Source organism: Brachyistius frenatus, unplaced genomic scaffold (assembly GCF_029030835.1).
Source record: "Brachyistius frenatus isolate BFR_SWC_R1_liver_20210118 unplaced genomic scaffold, ASM2903083v1 Contig_9, whole genome shotgun sequence".
Taxonomy (NCBI): domain Eukaryota; kingdom Metazoa; phylum Chordata; class Actinopteri; family Embiotocidae; genus Brachyistius; species Brachyistius frenatus.
In genome coordinates, this window is record NW_027210608.1 from 1,968,585 (window position 1) to 1,992,190 (window position 23,606).

General features: G+C 41.1%; 1 protein-coding gene across 4 annotated transcripts in view; it reads left to right on the top strand.

Annotated features, from left to right (window-relative positions):
* Positions 1-23,606, top strand: part of ntrk3b (neurotrophic tyrosine kinase, receptor, type 3b) — a 204,416-nt gene that overhangs the window by 36,531 nt on the left and 144,279 nt on the right. For all 4 annotated transcript variants that reach the window (XM_069690324.1, XM_069690327.1, XM_069690325.1 and 1 more), the window contains exons 2-3: positions 526-600; positions 3,712-3,783. In XM_069690324.1, the coding sequence (XP_069546425.1) occupies positions 526-600; positions 3,712-3,783 (147 nt within the window). The remainder of the gene's footprint in view (positions 1-525; positions 601-3,711; positions 3,784-23,606) is intronic.

Here is a 23,606-nt window from a genome sequence, read left to right on the forward strand (position 1 = left end):
CCATGGCTTAATTGAAACCCGGGTGCCCGATGTGTGTTGCAGATTTCATTTCCAAACCATAACAAACAAATCATTTATAAATGCCCCTGTTTTTTTTTCTTTTTTCTTTTTTCTTTCTCCTGAAGCTAATTCAAAGGCGCCGGCTTGGCTCCTTTCATCCCACCACGTAGAAAGAGTTTTCCCTCGGAGTCTGATCGTATTAGCAGAAGTAAAGTCATCTGCAGTGTTTATTTGGTCTGTCCCCCTCACACTTCCCCTTACATAGATTAAGCTTCAGAAGCTGCCTCCTGGCAATTAAATCTATCAGAGGGCAGCAGGGAGCGCTCTGTCAGAACTGTTCCAATAATTGCAGTTTAAATGAATATGGATTCAAAAAAACTTTGACAACACGCAGCCATTTAATTTGCAACTTGGGTCTTAAAAAAAAAAAGAGTTTTCTCCTGTCGTGTCTCCTGGTTTGTTTTCCTTTCTCCTCGGATGAACAGGAATGTCTCATTTGCTATTCTCTTTTCTCTCTGCTCGCAGACACATAGAGAACTGGACGGGATTGCAGACTCTGAGAGATGTCGATATGGAGCTCTACACCGGACTGCAGAGACTGTGAGTGTTGACGCAGCAGACGCTTTGCTGAGCTTCAGTCCTGCTGTGTTACAGATGTGGGAAAAAAAAAAGAGGTGGCGGTGGAACCTGTACCGCTGATAATCCTCCGTTTTCCATCAGGTTGCGTACCGCGGAGAGGCCGACGGTTTGACTCCTAAGAGATGAGAGCGGCACTTGAGCTCAGAGCAGAAGTTGCAGCATCTGGATTTAATTTCCCGTACTTCTCTGAGAATGAGGAGTTTTAGTCGGGTTTGTGCAGAGAGAAGAGTGGGTGAAGAGTGTGTTTCTTGATCCTAACGCAGACCCATGTTTAAACAAGCTTTTAATTCTCTCCAGTCACACGCTGGAGGAACATCCCCTTCGCTTTGTTTAGCCACCGATCAAATAATGCTTAACAGCAGCAGGGAAAATTTAATTAGGGGCCCCTGCTGTAGCATTGTGATTTTTTTTTCTTTTCCCATCTCTTCACGTGTTAAAGCAATGTTACGCTCCTTTCCTGTTTCACAACCACGAGGTCACATCCTTTACATTTCTCTCACCTCTGCCGATGCTGCATCCACTCCTCCGCCTCCGCCTCCTGCTCCCCCTCCCCTCTCCCTCCTTTCCCCCTCCACCTCCTCCTCTTAACTTTTCTTTTTTTTTTCCCCTAGCCGTATTCTCCCCTGCCCTCCAAAGTCAGAGCTGGCCTCTCCCCTGATCCCCTTGATCCCTCATCAGGGAGGCCAAGTGCAATATCTCCACCACTAAATTAGCATTTTTCTCATTACCACTGCCTCTCTGCTGCTGCCTTGTCTGGGGACACCGGCTCCTCCCCGCCTGGAGTCAGGCCTGTTGTGATGCGGCCTTGTGGGGCTGTTAGCAGTGTGGAGGGATTAGAGAGGAAGAAGTTTCTCCAGGATTCCTTCCTTCACCTCTTTTTTTTTTTTTTTTACTGCATTTTACTCCAGACTTCTGTTTTGGTTTAAGTTGTCCTTTGACTGAAACAGCTCTGTTGTAGCATGTACGTACAGAAGATTGTATTCAATTACTCTTTAACATAAATATGGAGATATTACATAATTTTCAGTCCTTAAACCGCCTGGCTCTTTAGTTCTTAGCAAATATTTAAACATACTTTAAATTGGAACTATTTTAAACGGTGGATGAATGCACATTGTAATTAGAATTAAATACAGATATTTACAGAATATAACCAGACATATCCCAGTTATTTTGGTGTATCATTGTGTTAACATACAGGACCAGCAGTGATGGGGAGTAACAAGTTGCATGTAATTAAAAGCCAAATGTAATTGTAATCAATTACAGTTACTGAGGGAAAAAAATCTGGAATTAAATTACAGTTACTTTTCAAAATGTTGGTGATTACAAAGGGGTTAGATCTGCATATATTCTTTTCAGAAAAAGCTTATTGTGTAAAATATAACATTTTGCTGCTTTGCATCTTTTCACCGAGCAAGAATGTCTTCTGCCAACGTCTAAACAGGCTGCGTTCATTAGGCAATGTGAGCTCCAATTTAGAGTCTTTGTTTTTGATTGGTTCTTGAATTCGCACTGCCTCTCGTCTGCCAATCAAATCAATGTCCATCACTCTAAACAATTACACCAAGACAGTTGACTGTGTCGTTGGATAGGACCAAGAGCACTCTTATCAGGCAGCATGGAGACGACCTGAATGCAGACTTGGTTGGAGGAACATTTCTCCTTCACTGCAGTCAGGTGTGATCTACATGTTTTAGTGGTTTGTAGTTTGAAATCAAAAGATTTCAGTCTTAATTCAAGTTATATTGAAGAACTTTCAGTAAAAGTTTGACAGAGTTCTGTTGTGGGTTAACACTGAATAGTTTGCATTTATTTTTAGGACTTTTCAGCTTTATTGCCCAGTTCAATGCATTTATTAGAAAAATATTCAGAAAGTAATCAAATGTAATAACTTTCATTTGGGTCTTTCCACGGTGAAGTGATACAAAGATCCCAAAAAAAATTCCTGGACTGTTTTTACACCTTTAGTCAATGTTTCGGCGGGTCCCCAAAACTTTAAAACATAAATGTAGCAGTGATGATTGTGACATCATCACTGATGGGAGGATAAGATCCACAGCTCCACAGGTGTCTGTGCTCATTGTTGGGTTAATTTCAAGGGAGTGAAATATTAGTAGGATTATTGTTATTCATTTTTCCCCCCAAAACCCTCTCCTGGACCGTCTGAGGTCCCAGTCTGGGAACCTCTGGGTGATGAAACCACCTCCCTGTCGATCACCATAGAGGCGTGATCAGACTTCTGGAAGGTAATTGGCACCAACAGCTGGGTGTAATAAGCACACTGCGTTATGATGATGTCAATGAGTTCTCCGGAAAGAGACATCTGTGATTACAAGATTAGAAGTCATTACCATTGTAGCCCAGAACAGTGGTTCCCAAACTGGGGCGCTGGGAATTCCAGGAGTCCTTGAGAGGATTCCATTGGGTCCCCAGCAAAATGAGGATTAGTTTAATTTCATACTTATTTTGCTGCATACAAGTGAACACAATGAGGGAAGACGTGCTGTAATCAGAGGTTTCACTGGTTTTTACAGTAAAGACACAGGAGTTCACAAATCTTTCATCGAACGCTGCTTCAAAGTGAATTTTCATTCGGCTGTTAGGACTGCAGGGTGCACACACACATACAGAGAAAGACGAGGAACTGAGAAAAGACAGAAGTGTTCCTGGTACAGAGCACTGCGGCAGCACACAAAAATCATGGGAAATTTCTGGAAATGGACAAGTGCTGCATAATTGTTTTCCCACAACGACACCAGCATTTTGTTTGGCTCAAATGACAAAACATTATCAAACTGGAAAAGACAAAAACAAAAGAAAAAAACTGCAGCGGATCTTGTGAAGCGTTAAAAAAAAACAACAGACCAAAACATGGAGGAACGATTAATATGAGGCAGAGAAATGGAAGTAGAAAGAAAATGATTGCCTTCATGCAGCTACATGCCGATCCCATTATGACACCGTGTGCATGTAGTTGTATTTTTCTGCTTCAGGAAGAGAAGAAATGTCTTTATTTTTTTGGTTTCTACACAGTTTAATCTGTTTTTGATCTTTTTCTTTTCCTTTCAGAACTATCATGAATTGCAACCTGAGGGTGATCCAGGCTCGAGCGTTTGCACAGAACCCACACCTACGCTACATGTGAGTAAATACTCTATCTTTGAAACCATGTCCCCCGCACCTTCAAAAGATTTATTATAATCTGTGACGCTTGACAGCTTGTAGTATATGGCTGGAGATGAGTTAGTGTTGAACAGAAGATGATGCGGTTGATAGAGAGTGGCTTCGGGGAAAATTGTGGCAGCGCCATTACTGTGGCAACGGCCGCACATCTTAAATGAGATGTCCATTATTTGCCTCAGATAATTGGATTCCTATCTGCCCCGGTTTCTTTGTGCTCCGGTAGAGCAACATGCCGAAGACGCGGCTCCATTTAGTCGGCACTTGCCAAATGGACAATTTGTCCAGCAGGCCGAGCATCAGAGAGCTGGGCGAAGAGCAAAGTAATTTCTTTAACAAAGGCTGACGTGTCACCGTATGACAGCCTGTTATTCCCCAATTTTCCAGGAGTAAACATGTTGAGTAACTCAGTCACAGTCTTTTACCTGAACACGCTCTCATTTGCAATTTTCTCAGTTGTTGACTAATAGGCAGTCAGGTTTCTCTTTTCAGATGAATGCTGTTAGGATTTCAGTCTGCGTGAATCTTTGCGTGTGTGTGTGTGTGTGTGTGTGTGTGTGTGTGTGTGTGTGTGTGTGTGTGTGTGTGTGTGTGTGTGTGTGTGTGTGTGTGTGTGTGTGTGTGTGTGTGTGTGTGTGTGTGAGAGAGACAGACAGCCAGTCGTGGTTCACAAGGGGGATACTAGAAGTGCGGTATTTTTTATTTGACAACTTAACCATGCCTGTTACCGAAGCAGAAATCACCAGCCGGACTGTATGATCATCCGCCTCTTTGGCGGCGGAGAGCATGTGTGTGTGTAAGTCGCCCGGGTAGCACACACTTTAATGATTTTTGAGTTTGATGTGTCGACTTCTTCAAAAAGTCGCTCGCCTCTTCATCTAGTTTAGGACATTGTCAAAGCTAATCGATCCCATCAACGTTTAATGAAAGTTATTTACTTAAATGTTCTCTCTACAAGATGGATTTGTGAACACAAGACTGAAAACAAATAAATGATTGTAATCTTTCTCACCTCTTCCCTCCTTTCCTCTTACTAAGTATAATGGCTGTGCAGAGCTGGAGGACTTTAAAAGATATAAAAGGTGTAATACTTCTTTCTCTTCTCTTCTCACCTGTCATGTGGTGGTAAATAGGTGAGTGTGAGCTTCAAGCCTACAGAGACAGTTAATGAAAACGCAGCAAAAACCAAGAATAACATCTTTCCAGTAAAGTGTTAATTTATGCTTTTCTCTCTTTTTAGAGAGCCTGTACTATATATATCCTGATATTCTCTTTAGATTCAGGCTAAAAATGTGCTAAGAGCTCTTACACAAGGAGAAAAGGTTGATCATGTGAGTTCCAGTGAATTTAGCTTCCTCTACAGTTTCACTGCACAAATGGAGGCATTTGAGTGACCGCCCCACCCTCCCACCCTCCCAACAGCTCACGGTCCTCGACAGGCCTCTATTGTGGTCTCGTTAATGCGTGAGGACAGTTGCTAGGTGACACTGAGGATGACGATGTCAAAGAAGATTAATTATTATGCCTGTGCTTAGCCTCAGAAGAACGACCTCATTGATGTCTGTGTCAGACAGGTCCACTCAAAGCCCGAGCCATCAGACGCTCAACCGGTTGCTCCTTTGTGAGGGGCAATCTGAGCTTTTGTCTCCATCACATCTTCATCACAGGCCAGAAACAGGCTCGATTAGTCACAGTAGAGATATCATTAATTCCATGTGCCACAAGCATGATTGTAATTGGCATCCACCCTGGCTATGCTCTCTTTTCAATTAGTACTGGTCTGCTCTGTTCTTTAATACATGTTCCATGCATTATTTTGCATGTATTACAATATATGTGGTTTTCATGGGCCTGTTGGAGGAGCAATAGTTTCTATATTCATTGGTTGGATGGTGGTTTCTTTTCTTTTTTTTTTTTACCCTTCAATACCGGACATTCAGGAGCAAAAGTATCAGGAATTGATTTGAATGTGATTATCTGCACTGATGAAAGCTGCAGACACATTCGGCTAACAAGCATTCCGTACGTGTAGTGCTATTTGTTTAAGTACCGGAGTGACATGGACGTTGAGTGACCACTGTTCCAACGGTGGCAAGTTCACATACACGAATCAGTAATGTATATTTGTATTGCTTTGAATGTTTTAGTTTTTTCTGGATTACTCATCTGAAGTGTTTTTGTCCGATTTTCGTCACAAACTCGTTGAAATGTTTCACAGTAAAATCCTTGTTAACAAATGAAAGGTTTCTGTCCACTAAAACGCCAGAGGGCTTTTAATTTGAAACGGAAACTGGAAGTGTTGAGTTTGTACAGTGCGCTCAGACAACACCAGAGACCAGTACAACGCTTCGCCACTTTATGTCTCCAAATGAGTAGGTCAGATGTTCACAGTTCTCCTGATCGGCTCTCGTCAGCCCTGTTAAAGTTACTGTATTTCACTGTTAATAAAAACCCAACACTTCCTGTATCTGTGTCAAACTAAAAGCCTTCTAGCATTTTAGTAAAAGGTCATGAAATGTGACAATAACATTTTAAATGAGTAATGGAAAACAACCATTGAAAATAGCAGGATTATATTCTTTACTAACTACAAATCTTGAGTGATAATTCTGCGGTATAATCACTATTGGTGACTATTTTCATGTCATGAAAGAGCCAATAGAAACAAATGGAGTGGTAAGAGTTGTCATATTAACATTTCCAGTGTATCAATTGATTAAGGACATCAACTTCAAGCCTCGTTTTGATCCACTACCTTTTGCCATGTTAAAGTTACATTACGTTACGTTACGTTAACTTACGTTAAATGTTACACGTTTGTGTTTCAAATTAAAACCCCTCTGGCAAAAACCTTCATTTCTTAAAAAGGGTTTTATTGTAAAACATTTGAAAAAACGTGTTGTGACTCAAATTGGATAGAAACAATTTGTATGAATAATCCAGATCAACTAACGGAATTTAGATGATTACATTGTTAAATATAATTTTATAAAATTATAAAATGAGCCATAATGTGCGTGTCACATGTGCACTGTGGTACAAATAGCACCACCACCCGTGGTTATCATTGCGTACAGCATGTGCCATGTTATTTACAGAAATTCAATTACTGACATGCGGCGATGCCCCAATAATTAAACCAAGGCCAGTGAAAGTTTTTATAAACTAGTCAAAAAATTAAATGCAGTGTAAAACATCCCACAGCAACAACAGCCTCCCAAACAGATGACAACCAACAACAGTACAGTCGCGCTCACAAGCTCAACCAGGCCGCTTAGTCTGATGAGAAACATCTGCCTCTTTCATTAGAAATGAACTCAGCTATATTTAATATCCTTTTCTATAGCCCTGTTTATTTTCCATAACAGCTCCTGTCAAAGCTGTTATTATGAGGTGACCTCTGTGAGCCAACTATATCTTATGTGAGCCCAAAATAAACCTAATTGTAGTATAACATAGCTTGAGAGATGTGCTTTATTCAGATCAGTGGGACGTTGCTTTGCATAACGGAGGTGAGGAAGATTTAATCCACGCAGCGACCAACGCACTCAGTGACTCCGTATCCTGCTGACGTGTCCTTAAGCAAGACACAGTAAGTTTAATTTTCTGCCAAGAACTCAGATGAGAGCATCAGCCGAATGACACGAAGGCAAATATAAATTGTTCAAACGCTCTCCAGCATGAGATACGTGTAACATCCTCAAATATTTGGACAGCACTCTGAATTAATGTGCATGCGAGATGCAAACATGAAATCAACAAGCTGTCATCGCGGTTCCTTTTTGAATGCCTGGCTGATGCCAAGTAGTTTACAGTTAGTGTCGCAGCAGAAAAGAAACACATACTTTTAACATTACAGTACAGCATGGCAGCCAGAGTCACACGTCTCTGCACCCACACAGTAAACTGAAGGTGACACCAACATGATACTGGATTGTAGAGCTGTGATGGAACAGGTAATAACAATAGATAAGGGAAACGTCCATATATTAACTGCTCTTATCACAGCCCTGTGTTTACTGTGTACAGGCTTCCTTTAATGACATGAGACTCACGTTTTATCCCACTATACAATGCTGTTATATACAATACTGAGGTGATATTTTTACAACCCAGCTCTGCCAGAGCAGAGGGAAACCTGAAGGATGAGAGTTTTCAAGCTGTTTATTGCTCGGTGTATATTTAGGGATTGAGATTTTGAAGAACAGAGCAAACTATAATGGAAAAACCTTGGACCGGTCCCCAGCGAGTGCCTTGTTAAGTCTGTAGAAAAATGTCCTACGTTTCACAGACAGTTTAGTCTATTCCAAAAGATTATTAAGACTCAAAAAGAAACCCAGCGGAGGCACAAGGGTGAGCTGCTCCCACTAAATCACAGCCACCGCAAGTGTCTGCTCGTCCATGTAGAAATACAGTACACAAAATTGATCTCTGTTGATTGGAGAGCTGGACTGAGCCCCCTTCTAATTACAATCCTCAGAGTACTGCCAGGAGAGCAGATTGGATTTTAGCATCTTGGCGTCAAGACCAATTGTGAATCAGAGACCACACAACCTAAATTTCCATACACAAGGGCTCTGGAGAGGGTTAAATACAAGGGGCAGGCCCCAACTAAGGTCGTAACCCTCCTGCCCTCAAGACACAAGCTGACTAACCTGACATACCTACACTGTAGACGCTACATTTGCAAAATCGTTAGTCCTGTATGATCAAAGCCTGCTCCATGAGTTGTGATTGTACATGCAAGACAAAATATGACTGATAAAATCAATGTGGACGACAACTTGACTGGATCCAACACACACCTTAAAATGCTGTGGTGCCCAGAGAAAAGACAGTTCTTCTTTCTCAGTAGTTGAACACTGGACTTGTTGAATTTGTGCGAACAGTATCGCACAAGACAATCAACCCCACCGTCAGCCTGCAGTTTAAAGGAGCTAAAGAGTTTGTTTGATTTGGTGACAGCTGCGGCAGGGCCATGTCTTTGCAACCCTGGGCAAAACAAATGTTTGAGGATGAGCTGATAAGTTTTTGTTACACCGAAGCGTCCGGACTTCCGTGTACCACAGAGGAAACAGATCAGAATTCGACTGTGTTAGATTGACCGATCTCTGCGTCCTGTGTAGACTAGAACACTTCCAGCATCATATGCTTGTAAAGGCTAGTACAGGTTCTTAATGGCATTTCTGTCAAATAGCCAAAGCATAACCTCATGCCAGATGAAGGGCCAAATGCTCAAAATGTTTGGCTAAAAAGCCCAGTTTAGCTTAGGACACAGACTTAAACAGGAGAAATCTGCCAGCCTACCTCAAAGGTAAGCTAATCCTCCCACCAGCACCTCTAAAATACACACACATGCTGTAAGTCTGCAACCCGGGGATTCTATCTACTGATGTCTTTAACTTTAAAGCAAGACCAATATTAGCTAAATGAATGAACACATTGATGACACGTGGCATTTTGTTGGCTAGTGGCCAAGGTTTGAGTGCTTGTGCATGTTAGGTGTCATTCTTTACATAAAGTGCAAACATTTACAGGGTAATATTAAATAAGTTAAACCTATTTAAATGTTAATACAGTTTATTCATGAGTCAATAATCAAGTTGCCAGTAGTCATGTCGGTATTTTTAAAGGCTTAGAGCTTACTGTGGTATTTTGTCCGAACGGGCTCTGTCGCAGTTGAGAAGACTCATTAGAAAATGGTCTAATTTTGGCAGAACAGGGTCAGAAAAATATCTTTATTAACTTCACCCGTATGTGTAAATACCGGCCCAACTTTGCCCCTAAGCAATTTTATGAAGATTAAAATAAAACCTTTTCTCCGGTCAAGCAGTTCAAGGATGTCTCTGTGGGATATCTGTCTTCAAAAAGGCGACTCATCAAGTAAACATATTGCCTGGTTTGTCTCAGTGGCACCAGTGACTCAGCAGCAAATCCCATCTCACCAATTGTTGTGGCTGGAGAAACTCATGAAGCGGCCTCGAACCTCTTAAGTACCACAAGGGGACATTGAAGGAACTTTCAGTAATATTTCACACTGTTGTTGCAGAAAATGACCGTACTCAGTGCCAGTAAGTCAACACTTATCAATGACTGCTGAGACTTCAAGCTTTGTAAATTAACAGTCTGGTCTTGACTCCATATTTCATTTCATGCATGTCCAGCCTCGGCTCCCTGGACGATTATGCCAGACTTTGTTGAGCTTCATTGCCGCATGTGTGGAAGAACATGCGGCAATCGGACAACAACAACAGAAAATGTTTATCTGGGCAGCCTCTCCTTTTAATTTCATATCACAGAAGAATATTTTTAAACATAAAGCTCCCTTTGGCTTTATATGAGTGAATGAATGACATTTTTTTTGGATGAAATTTTCCAGAGTAAGTTATAGATATATTCACATACACATTGATGCATTTCATTACTTTGAGGCTGAACACAGAAATACAAAAGAAAGCCTGTACCCTGTACCCTTATATAATAATATATAAGAACAAGTTATGCACAAAGCTCATTCAATACTTGTATTAATATTTTGAGGGAACACTGACATTTTAGTTCAGTGTGTAGGATTTAGGGGATCTGTGAGCAGAAATTGAAAATAAATGTATGATTATGTTTTTCATAAATACCTCCAACTAAGAATCATTGGGTTTTCATTAACTCAGAATGAGCCTTTCATATATACACAGGGAGCAAGTCCTCTTCCTCTGAGCTCCCAATGTTTCTGTGGTGCCTACCTTATCTATTTATGTTGTGAGGATAGTGTTTTGGAAGCCTTTTCTCCTCTTCTTCCTCAGTAAGTGTGGTCAAGGTATCTCAGAAATGTGAAGAAATCCTTCAGGACTCAGATATTCAAAATGTATATATAAATGAAAAATAAGCCAGTTGAAGAGGGTTTCTACTGTATGTATGTAATATCATCAGTGCATGGTTGGCTTCGTATGGTTTCGTACAACTTTATTACCTCTTTGGATGACTCAATTAGCATAGCTCGATTAGCCTGTTAGAAAAACTCATCAGTCAAACATGAGTAAAAACAATGTTCTTGGTCTATACCAACTTTTACTGAAGTTTAAAGTCACAAACCACCATAGAGAATGATTAGCATGAACTCAAACGGATGATAACAACCATGTGGGCATTCGATACTGTGTTTCAACACAACTAAATAACACGGAGCGACACGTGTGCATGAAAATATGAAATTATAACTGTTTGCGGAGGCACATCGAGACAAAACATACCTTGATATTAGAACAAGGTTTTCCCTTTCCGTCCGTATCCATTAAAGTGTTGCAGATCTGGCTTCATAGAGATTTTGGTCGTCTCTGGTACAAACTTGTAAATCCATTTAAATGGATTGTATTTCTGTGATTTTGGTAAAACTGCATGTGCTTACAGAAGAGATGTGATTTGGTGATAAACGAGGGACAACTAATGGACCGTGACCTCCTCGCAGAGTTTCTGCGGGTGTTGGGTAGCCTGAGCTCCAATGGCGTCGTCATTGTGTAAAAGGAACGGACTCTTTTTCCCAGCACGTGTTGCGTCTGATTGGCAAGAGGAGCTTACCTGCTGTGATAGTGGAGATATAGAGGACAAGAGCCCTTGTGAAATGTCTTTAGATAACAGTAATTGTATGAAAGCTCTAATCTCCTTCAGAAGGTTTTTTCCTGGGATTACACACGCACACACACGCACACACACACACACGCACGCACGCACGCACGCACGCACACACACACACACACACACACACACACACACACACACACACACACACACACACACACACACACACACACACACACGTCCACCTGGTGCCACTGAAGGTTTTATGCCTCACACCTTCCACCTGGTATCGCCACCATAAAAGTGATCACATGAAATCTAGTGTGTTTCTGCTATGGAGATTTATTTAACAGGACGTAATTGTGTTAGCTCAGAATGGCAGTGGGAGTGTACTGGGTTATCTTCATTGTTATTAAATCATTATTGTTTATAGCGCTTTGTAACCTGTTTCATCTCGGCCACTCCCACACTCTCTGTTAGTTACAGGTGTTGGGGAATCTGCTTTGCCTGTTTAGGCAGCCAGAAGAGAGACGTCACTGAAATATGGTCAAACCAGATAGGATTGTGATCCTACAGGTTATAATGCAGCAGTTTCACCGCAGGCTGCCAACGTGAGTTTAGTCGATTGCTGATGACTAGAGTTACTATGGCTCACAGCCCGCTTTGATTAGAACTGTAAAGGCTCGCTTAAATATAAGATTACCTTGATTGGAAGATAACCTTCCCTTTTTCACCTCCTGTGATGCATTGTATGTACTGTATAAACGTGGGTGAATTTGATAGTAGCCTTAATAACTTATGTCTCATTCCTTTTGAAATGTAATTAAATTAAAAGCTATTTTCCTATCTATACACAGGATATGTAATGTAATGATACCTTGAATCTGTAAAGCCCACAATGAAATCTCAAGACTATTAAGGCAGTCTGGCGAAAACTCCCTTCAAACCACAGCTGGATACAGCTGGAGCAGTTTGATTTGGAAGAGTGAACCAAACTACCTGTTGACAGGTGCAGAGATGTCTCCAAAGGAGTCAGAAGGTTTTGTAACAAAATATTAAGTTAGGGGTCCCATCAATGTTGTCATTTGTTTTATTATTTAACCTATTCTTTTAATCATATATCAGAATCAAAGTCAGATTTTTATAAATATGGAATAAATAATGATGAAGGCTGATTATTTCTGTCAGTTTTGAATTATTTCAGAGAAATGTGTTTCTCTTTTTTCCCATAGAAAATCCCTCCAGGACTGTATATACCTACATAGTGAGAGTAGTCCTGTTGATAAAGTTCCCCACTGATACCGTAGACTTTTCTCTGGTAAAAGTGAAACATGAAGTACTTTCTTCACAGTTTTGTTGCTTGTCCATAAGTCACATACTCACTGTCCCTGTGAGCAGCTCATCATGATATTCTGTCAGCTGTAATTATTGGCTGACTAACAGATACGTTTTCTCTGCAGTAAATATCAGCAGACTATCATGACTCATTGTCGCTCATTAGGAACTTATTTCCTCTGGTAGCGAAACACTTGAGCCACCAGAAACTCTTGTAAGTTAAAGAGAGGTAACTAAACATGTCGAGGGATGATTAAGACGCATTATGAAAGGATTTAAAGAAGCTCACTTGTCTGGTATTAATGCTGTGGTCACGCCACAAGGCAACATCCTACCTCCTCAGGAGAGCCTGCTGATCACGCTGATTATGTCCTGGCGTGTCAAGGCCGTCGGTCTAGTACAATTTAAGATGATTACGTGCTGTTGAAAACAAACTTTTGTCCAGTCCTCAAATATAAGAATCAGATTCAGCTTTATGGGTCAGGTATGTTTACACAAACAAGAAATTTGACTCCGGTCGTAACTCGCTCTCTCAATGTACAAACACAAAAACAGACATCAATTGAGATATAAAACATAAATAGACATATACACAGATAAAAAACATACATACATATATACACATGAACAATGGTGCAATGGCTCCTAGTGAAAATAGTGATGGTGCAATTGAGTTTAGCGCAAATGGTACAGTATTTTTTCACAGGGTGTGACATTGCGTCTGATGAAGATAACCCCCAACAAAACACATCTTCTTATATTTGGAGCAATATCATAGTTTGATATTTTGTACACAATTAAATTGATGACCCTCTCATATGTGTAGTTTTGAATCTTGCGCAATAAGGTGGTAAGATTAGCTTAGCATAAAGACCAACTGAAGAAAAGAAGAAAGTAAGCAGCTAGTCTCTCATCAAAGGTTAAAAAAACAATGTACCTATCATTACCTTTAAACCTCACAAACTGTGGTCACAGTTTCTTGTCGAGGTGCTCAAAGGTTTCCCTCCTGTCAGAAAACTGCAACAAGTGAGCTGTACAGTTGCATCTGGGTGTAGTTTCTTCTGTGCTTTTTCCATCTGTGACCAATCTATTTGCTAAGCTAAGCTGCTGGCTGTAGTTCCATATTCAGCGTACAGATGTAAAAGTGGTGTTGATCTCCTCATCGTTCTCACAAGAAACCAAATATTTCATAAAATATTGAAGAATCACTTGGCCTCGTGTGAGGCAGAGTGACTCGTATCTCTGAGTAACACTTCAAGACAATAGCTGCTAGTTAGTTGGAGGCCAGTCAGTGTCGGTTCGACTTCACCTCTCTTTGATCCCTCCATGTGTCTGGGTGTGAGTACCCAGAGTTCGTTCTCTGCTGCTATGACATTCATCTCACCACGTTTATCCCACACACAAACCACCGGGTGGAAATTAAGTCTATCAGCAAAGGCAACGCTGCAAGGTCTCGGGCTTTTCAAATCACTGCTGCCACCGCTGGGTCCAGTTTTCTATTTGATGCTGCTGGTTGGCCGGGCATCGCGCGCCGTGCTTGTCCCTGCCTGTGTCAAATTAAAGGTCAGCGTCTGGATGGTGAGGCTACTCTTCTCTTTATTCCAGTACAGCCCAGGGAGAGGCCCAATAAATCTGGAGGGAACGTTGTCACTGGGGAGTCGGAAAGGTCACTCCCCACAGGGAGAAGAGAGTGGAGAGACTCTCTCTCATTAAATCTTCTCGGCTATGTGTTTTTTTTTTTTTTCCTTATCCTAAATGTCACTTTCATACTTAGGTCAGCTGGCCAGCTAGCCTGAGACCACCTTTAATTAGAAGTCAGATTATTCTCTGTTTACCTTGTCAAGGCTTTTAAACTCTTTGCTTTCTCTTCAGCATTCCTTAAAAATAGACTTCCTCCTCTTCCGCTGTGTCTTTTTGAAAGAGTTACTTGTTCCGGTCTTCAGGTAGGCTGCTCACTTCAGGCGGTGGCTGTCTGGGAGATGAAACGGTTACCCAGATGACACCTGCAGTCTCTGTAGTCTTCTGCCTTGTGCCTCCATGGGCTTATAAAAATAGTGCGGCGATCTAAAAGGTGCGAATGAATGGTAAACCCTCATACGCTGTCTGTGTCGAGCATCTCCACATTCACATCGGAGGCAGTTACCCAAAGAAAGCTGTCAGATCTCAGTGTAATGCTGGAGGTCATCTCGGCTAGACATTGTGCTGTCTTGACCCGTCAGCTGTTGAAGGGACTGAACTTGTGACCTTTTTGTTCTATAAAATGAGTCCTGCAGCCATGATGGTAATCTGACTGGTGTTGACAGGTGAAATTTGAACTGTCTATTAAATGTTTCCGTTTTTGCTTCAAAGGAAGAAAACAGTTTACTTGAGTCAAAATCAATGTTGAACTCGAGTTACCACCCGGCGATTGTATGCCTCCTGCAGCCAGACAAAATGCAGTTTAAGTCCATGTCTGTCAACACCTGTATAATGAAGACTTTGAAGGAATTTAATGCTTGGTTGTTCTTGTTCTCTGGTGCTAGTGTGTAAATTAATTGTGAGGAAAAATAAATAAATCACATTGCTTGTATATGTTCACATGCTTGGCCATTAAAGCTGATTGTGATTGAACACAAAGTCATACCCATGACAGTAGACAATGCCTCAAATATGGATGTTCTAAAATAGATGCTTCACACACATCTTCAACCCGACAGCACAGAAGATCTATGCAATCATCACAGTGTGACAACATTAGCGTCACCCATTCAGTATCTGACTAAATGTGAAATTTGATCACAATCTCCCCTTCTGTTCCTGAGTTCTGAAACTTTGTCATAATTAGCATTTCAATTCTTGATTAATGCCCAGAAACGTGTTTGGGGTAGTCCCAGTGACCTTTGACCTGTGTCCATCAAAATCTAACTTGTGAACTGTAACCAGTGTGGAACAATGCCATTTTGAAACCCAGACAAGGTGGTGAAAGTTGTGAGGAAGTAATGAGACAGCGTTTGTGCTTCATCAGAGGCACTCAGTTGTTCTGAGGAGCTCTTAGGGTGAGTGCTTGTATGTAACCATATGAATGTGAAGCAAATTCAAGAAACAGCATCCATGCTAAGCTTATATTTGGGAAAAAAATAAGTACTTCTCCGGTAAAAAAAAAAAACAAAAAAACATAGTGACAGCTTTCGAGGCTTTATTAACAAATAATGTACCTACTATTAAAGGAGCTGTTGGAATCTGTCTCTGGTTATCCTCGAGTGTTTATATTCATTTGCAGTGTTCGACTGTAGACATGAAGAAATCCATTTTATGATAAAACACCTTTTGGGTTTTTCTTTTTTAAAGCAAGCTGAACCTAAGTTCGAAGGAGGTGTGTGTGTGTTTCAATGCCAGTAAAGTAAATGTGTGGGGACAGTAAAAAGCTGTATAATATTATTAAAGAACATTTATTATGATTACTACTATATTATTTAATCTGCCATTCTCCCCAGAGGAAAATATTTCCATCTGTCAGTTTGGATTTCTGAAATTATACCTATAAAAGAAACATTAAAATGAGCATTCAGATGTGTTTGCAAAGCTGTTGAACGGTAATTCAAGAATGTGGGCAATACCTTGAGTGTTTTGCTTCAGTGGGAGTCATCACATGACTTTTGATCCGCTAAGAAATGCAGAACGGCTGTTTATTCCTCCCCATCCCATCCTTTCTCAATTTAGCTTCGCTCTGGAGGAGGACTGCCTCCTACACTCAGGCTGTACCCTTTGGAGACCAACACTGCTCCTTCCAGTGAGCTCTCACTTCCATCAGGAGACGTATGCATTGTTAAGTTGGGTGCTCGTTATTTATACCGCCGCCGGATGCGCTTACTTTGAATTGCATGGCAGAATCTCCATCCTTGAATCGACAGTAATTTAGCGGAGATCACACTTTAGCGGTTCCTGTCCACCGTGCTCCGTGTGGGCGACTTTCTGCTTTTCCGAGTGTGTTAAATTGGAAGCCGACGTTGCTCTGCGGGTGAAGGTTGCGTGGACCTGATTCCCGCCCACAGCCCGGCCTGCCGCTCTGCTCTGCCAGGGCTGAAGCGCTGTGACTGTGGGAGATAGCTGATGGGGAGGTGAAGGGTACTTCAGGATCTCCCTCCAACATTGGACTTCGTAGTAAACCACCCCCGCCATTTTTTCAGAACTCACCACCCACAATGCACCACATGAAATCCCTCTCCAGTGCGGACACGTTGTTGCTTTGCCTGTAGGTGAGGCCACCGGGTGTTTGAAGATGCTGCCTTGCTCTCCGGTTGGTACTCGGCAGTTGAGGTAATGACTTTCTCCAATAGAGAGAGAGCTAAGTCAAGCTACTCATCGGTAGAGACGAACACATTCGACGTGCCAGTTAAACAGGGCATGTAGTGCAGCTTATTTCCCAGACGTAGAGGTTTCGGGAGAGCACGTTTGTTTGCTCTCCCAAACAGTTCAAATTGAATCAGCACATTCATAAATTCATACTGCGTTCAAATTTACATTCCATCCTTATGCTCTGGTGCGTGCGGCTAATCTCAGTGTAAATACAAATACAGAGGCTTGCCACCCTCTGATAGCGGTGTCATGGAGCATGGTATCTGCTGGCTGTGTGGACTGCAGGGAGAAACACTCCGCTGCTCACTGACCCGCTGTCCACCGACCCGCTGTCCACCACTGGGTTGCTCGCTGGTGCATCAGTCTGTGCTCTGTAGGTCTGTACTGGTTGCATTTATCTAAAGATAAGTGTGGTGGGAATTGTATACAGCTTGGATAGGCTGATGTACAGATCTAAGTGCCAAGAGTAACCAAAATATGTCCAAGAGATTCTGGTGCTCTGTCAAACAGGAAGGCTTGTTAGACATGCCAAAAGAGCTCTATAATTCACTCACCCACTCCAACCTGCAACACCATGTGGTCAGTCACCTGGTGTCTGAATACATTTTAGATCAGGGCCAAAATTTATATTCAATATTTTTCTCATTGTCAACAAACCCCATGAAAAGACCAACAATGAATTGATCCTACTCATAACTAATTAACTAATAGTTGTTGTTGTTGTTTTTTTTTTTTTTTTTTACCAAGCATATGCTTCTTAGCCTGGCTCTGCAAGCTTCAGTTTTCTTTGCTGTGATTGTAGTCGTGAAACCCTGTTCACATTAACGCTCGCACAACCAATCAGCAACTGTGGTCAGCAGTTAAGTGTTGTTTCCTAAATGTTGTTGCAGTGGTGGTACAGTTTAAAGGGTACTCCAATAGTTTCAAAATTAACCTGAGGTCCACGCCTAGTAGGATGCAAGAACTGCAAATAATTCCCTATGAAGAGAGTCCAGACCCATATATGCATGCTGTGCATTACAACAATTAAAACACAGTTCATCAATGAGCCACACTGTTGACTTGTTCCATTATTACCAAAAGCATTGGTACAGTTTATTTTGTGTCAATGCTGCATCATCCTGGTCCTGTAAATACAAAACAAATGCACCATTTACTCCTGTTTAAGTAACACGGGCTAAAAGCTGCAGTACCCACATATTTTAGGTAAATAGGCTTTTTGTAAGAACATGCTTACAGTTTAACTTGATACCTCTTTGTCCTCCACTATCCCTGAAAAATTATAATGTTTTGGAATAAGGTGGCTTTTTCTGGACATGGTTTCTTCCTGTTTTCTTTGATTATAGATATCGTCACTATATGTTTCAGAGGTATTCCATCATTTTACTGTATAATCTAGTATGGACTACCAAAGTTACAATTTTCAATCAAATACACTATACAATAAAGCCAGTAGACTCACTGCTCATTCAAGCTGATCAAACACTGATGTGATTGATGTGGGATTGTTAAATTAAGTCAAACATGTGCTGTACTGCAGGGAGCTACAGAGAGACAGATGTTTTTATCAGGACATCTGAATTTTGTAGATTTGATTACGATAACACTGTACTCGCCGAAGTCTGACGAAATGGTTGTAAGCTTTCCAAAAGTAAACCCACTTTGGCTGGCTAATCTGGGGTTTAATTAAAACCTATAGGACCATATGTGTTAAAGCTTTTTAGTGTTTCCAAATGAATTACGGTGAGAGCAGTGTTGCCAAATATGATAGAAATTATTTCCAAACCTAGAAAAGTAAGATCCAAACTGCTGTAGGTACTTTGGTTTTTAAAACCTATAGTGGTCCAAAATAGTTTAATGTGTATCAGTGTGTGTGTGTGTGTGTGTGTGTGTGTGTGTGTGTGTGTGTGTGTGTGTGTGTGTGTGTGTGTGTGTGTGTGTGTGTGTGTGTGTGTGTGTGTGTGTGTGTGTGTGTGTGTGTGTGTGTGCGTGCGTGCGTGCGTGTGTATATACATGCATGCATGTGTGTTGCACAGGGTTTCTTCTGGGTCTTAATTACTTTTCTTGCTTCACTCAGTCAATGTCTCAACAAATTGCTGTGGGAGTGACGCATGGCTGTAAAATGCGACAGCATATTTTGCATGAACATTGTGTAATAATGCATTACTCATGAAGCATTGTCCTCTGATTTGGCATATGCTTATTTGACACTGAATCGGACTTTGACACGTGATCACAGGACTGAATTGGTGAGAGAAAAGGGAAGAAAGAAATGTGGTCCAAAAAAATGTAAAAGTGGAGAAGAGACGGAGAAAACCCGAGCCTGAAAACCAGAGTTAATAGAGAAATTGGGAGACAAGACAGGCAGGAAGAGAGATTCAGAAACAGAAACAGCGAGAAATCGGCTGCAGTAGATACCGACAGGGAGACCGAGCAAGAGACAGAGAAATTAGGCATGAAAGCTGTACTAAGGGAGAAGGAGCCCTTCACCTCGAAGCCCATTCAGAGAGACAGAGAGCAGCCAGGCTGTGCGGGCGATCTTTACATCCATAATCACAGCACTCGAACAGAGCCTAATGCTTTATGACGGTTGTGCTGGTCCTGAGACAGCGGCGAGCGGTTGCGGGCCGTGGTGAGCCACAGGAATAATGGCTTCAGTTAATCTGCAGTACAGGACGTTCAGTCTCGAGGGACTCCATGTCAACCGGATCGATAGCATCTGTAACAGCAAGCTCTCTCCTACCGCCTCAAGTTCCAACCTCCCACCGACAGTTCACGGCATCCTCACCTTGCTGCTTTCGCTTTCCTGACTTCGCTTTTGATCTCTTGAGTGTTGAACAACCAAAAGGGGTAAAGGAAAAAAAATAATTATAGAGGCAGGACAACATTTTATTTTCCCCGGCTGACATAGCAGCTAAAAATAGTAAACTTTCATCTCAGTGAGGGATTGGTTTTAGGCGTATCGCTCTGTCCTCTTAGCCAAGGTGCTGGAGTGCTTTCAAGTCGCGGCAGGGGTCGAACATGCAGTGTCATCTCGCTCTGCTCTCACAGTTGTTGGCTGGCTGCGTGTCTGTCAGTGCCTGAGACTAAAAGCTGAGGCGGTAGCACCAGCCGCAGCAGCAGCTCATCTCACATGCAGCCAAATCCCGCAGGCCAGATGAGCTTCTGTGATTCCTGAGGCAGCACTTTGCTCCGGCCGCCCTCCTCTTCCTCCTCCTCCTCCCTTCGCTCCCACATCACTCACTCCACAACCTGACAGACAGTCGTCTGACTGAGGCCTGACATTGGGTGTACACAGCGACGGGCCGTCCGACATAGGTGCTGTCAATCAAACGACACTGGCGGGGAACCCTCAGATGTGTTTGGACAAGAGGATGAGGATTTCAGCCGGCCAGATTGCTATTTGCCGTGCCACAGGAGGAGGGTGGGAGGATGGGGCCCTCTCTTCCCCCTCTGGCCCTGTGGCTCCGCCGCCTGGCCTCTGGATGGAGCCTCCGGCCTCTCACACACTGGTGCCGTGTGGTGCCTTTAGAGTGTGGCAGTGGGCTGATTTCTCCGTGACAGAGACAGATAGCGGAGACTGACTTTGATAATGTGAAGGTTTTTTTTCCCTTCTGTGTATCGAAGGAGTGCTCGATACAGGCTGCGGTTACAGGCTGCTTCCATCTCCACAACTCTGTGCTTAAGAAGATTCACAGAATCACAGATTTAAGCTTTAATAACACATTGGGCCAAAAATAATTTTGTTTCCCAAATACAATCACTAACTGTTTCAATCCATGAATACGATTTTGGGCGTAATCGTCTTATTTGTGCTCAGGCTGGAAGGATTCTTTGTTTGTGAGTCAAACTTTGAAAGAGTGTAATGTCACAACACTTTACAGCCACCGTTAATTTCATTGGCTGTAATGACAACTTTTGCCACATATTCACTCAGCTGTAGTTAATTAATGCTAATTCTGTGAGCTGGCATAACATCAAAAAATAAACTCTTGACTATTTGCTGGTTTAATATTCTCTCTGCAGGCCAGTGTCTGAGCTGTTTACGCTTTCCTCCAAATGGTTTTGTCACACAAGAAACTCCATTCTGTATCTGTGAATCTGAAGTTTACGAAGTAACTGAAGCTGTCAACAGTATCATGAAGATACATGACCCACCAACAGTTTGTCTCTGTTATTGTAAACTATGTATTCTATAGATTAATGTTAGACACTCAGAATGCCATGATTACTGTTGAATAGTATAAATTAAAGTCAGTTGGGGAGGTTACATTTGAAATGTAATAGGTTATAGATTACTAGTCACTCTGATCAAAATGTAATAAGTAATGTAGCTATTTGAATTACTTCATCAAAGTAATGTAAGTTACCACATTTGATTACTTTCTGATTATTTTTCAAAACTGAACAATAAAGCTAAAACATTTCCAAAAATATACATTTATACCAGTCAGGGAAACCCCGCAACAGAACTCAACATTGATTAATGTTAGACTTTAATTCAAAGTTCTTCAATATAACTTCAATTAAGATGGAAATGTTTATATTTTAAACCACAAACTACCAAAACAAATCACATTCATGTAAATCAAACCTGACCGCAGTGAAAGAAACATTTTCCCGGAACCTCAAACCAAGTCGTTATTCAGGTCGACTCCATGTTGAGTGACGATAGAACCACCAACAGGTCTCGGTACTGGTCACTGTTATTTCACACTGGTTCCTGAATGACTCTTTTAAAGTATATATTTGTCTTGACCGACAACATGGACAAATGCTGCGGCATGGTTTCTATGAGCAGCGCTCATTGATTTGATTGGCAGACGAGAGGTACAAATTCAAACAAGAGAACCAACAAAAACAAGGCTCAAAATAATGCTCTACCCTGTGGAAATTCAAGTACTACACAAGTAAAAGTCCTTACATGTAAAAGTACTATATGGTAGTGTACTAAGGGAAGTAGGCTATTTGGAACACAGCCTATGAATTCATACTGCCAAAAAAAAGATGCAAAGCAGCAGAATAAATGCTTTTTTCTGCATGTAAACTTTTTTTTTTTTTTTTTTTTTTTTACCAAAAATGGATGTAGCTCCTTTGTAATCACCAACATTTTGAATAGTAACTTTAATTTAATTTAAAAAAAAGTCTCAGTAAATGTAACTGGTTACAGTTACATTTATTTTTTGTTGAACAACATGTGAGTAGCTACTTTACAGCACTGATTACAAATGTGATATTAAGTTGTAATACTAATAATAATATTTCTCTAACTGACTGATTTAAATAGAAAAACTTAAGATCATCATCAGCACATCAATACTGTGATTAGGCTTGGTATAAAATTATGATACGTGCAATTGTTTAAAAATTCACTAAACTCTACCTTGTATTATGGACCACAGCAGTAAAATGTTTTTTTTTGCAGTTGGTTTAACATTGATTTAATAGCACATATGTATGCTATTACCATGACAACATTTAAAATGTGATCAAATGAAGTGTGCCCTCAAAGCCAGCAGAGCATATCTGGATTATTGAGACTGCACATTTAAAGTTTTTACACTCTAGATGTCTATCGATCTTCAAAATAGCTGGTCCATTTCACAGAAAAACAACAACAACAACTATATTTGAGTGTGATATCCACTGAGATGAGACACTTTGAGTGAATGATAATTTTCAGAGGTGCTAACCGCCAGCCTCTCTCCAAATGTCTAAAAGACTCTGAAGTGATGTTGGCAATCACAGTTGCACAGACTCGCTGAACCCTTTGATAATCAGTAAATGTCAGTACGAGTGTACGGCACTCTGCGCTGCCGTCATTATCACTGTTCACATCTGAAATTCTTCATTTAATTTCCTATAATTTGGCTTTATTCTATTTCTCTAATTCCAGTTTTGGTAGTGTGTATCTCTCCCATTCATATTTGATTGTCGATACACAGTACGACAATGCAAAACAAAAATGATGAAGAATAATTTGTGACAATACCAGTCTTTGTCATTCAGGGATGGATTGAATTGAGTTTTAATAAATAATACAGTTGTTACTACAATGATTTAATAATTTCTTCCTTCAGGAAATGACATTTCTCCCTAAAAACCTTTAAAAATTGTGTGTGTGTGTGTGTGTGGGGGGGTGTTTTCGTACCATTAATTCGCACGCCATGTTATATTATATGTAACTGTTGTTTATGTCATGAGTACTTTCACACAGTTATTATATTATGACTGATGTGCACTACAATACATTACATTAAAGATCCTGTGTCAGTTTAAAGAAAAAAAGTTTTTTACCTATAGTATAGGTCAGTACTATTTTAATATATATTAACACTGGCCATGCCAATTTTAAAAATATATTTGGGCCATTTTGAATCCATCATTTTTTCTGAAGAATGAGCAGGCGTTAAACAATTTGCATCACAAATTTGCATTGTGTCGGTATGATGTCAAATATTTGCCAGCAGGTATTTTGCATCCTCGTGTAAGTTATGCGTCACGCCTCCGGTGTGTAAAGACCTCAAAAGGAGTATCTTTCA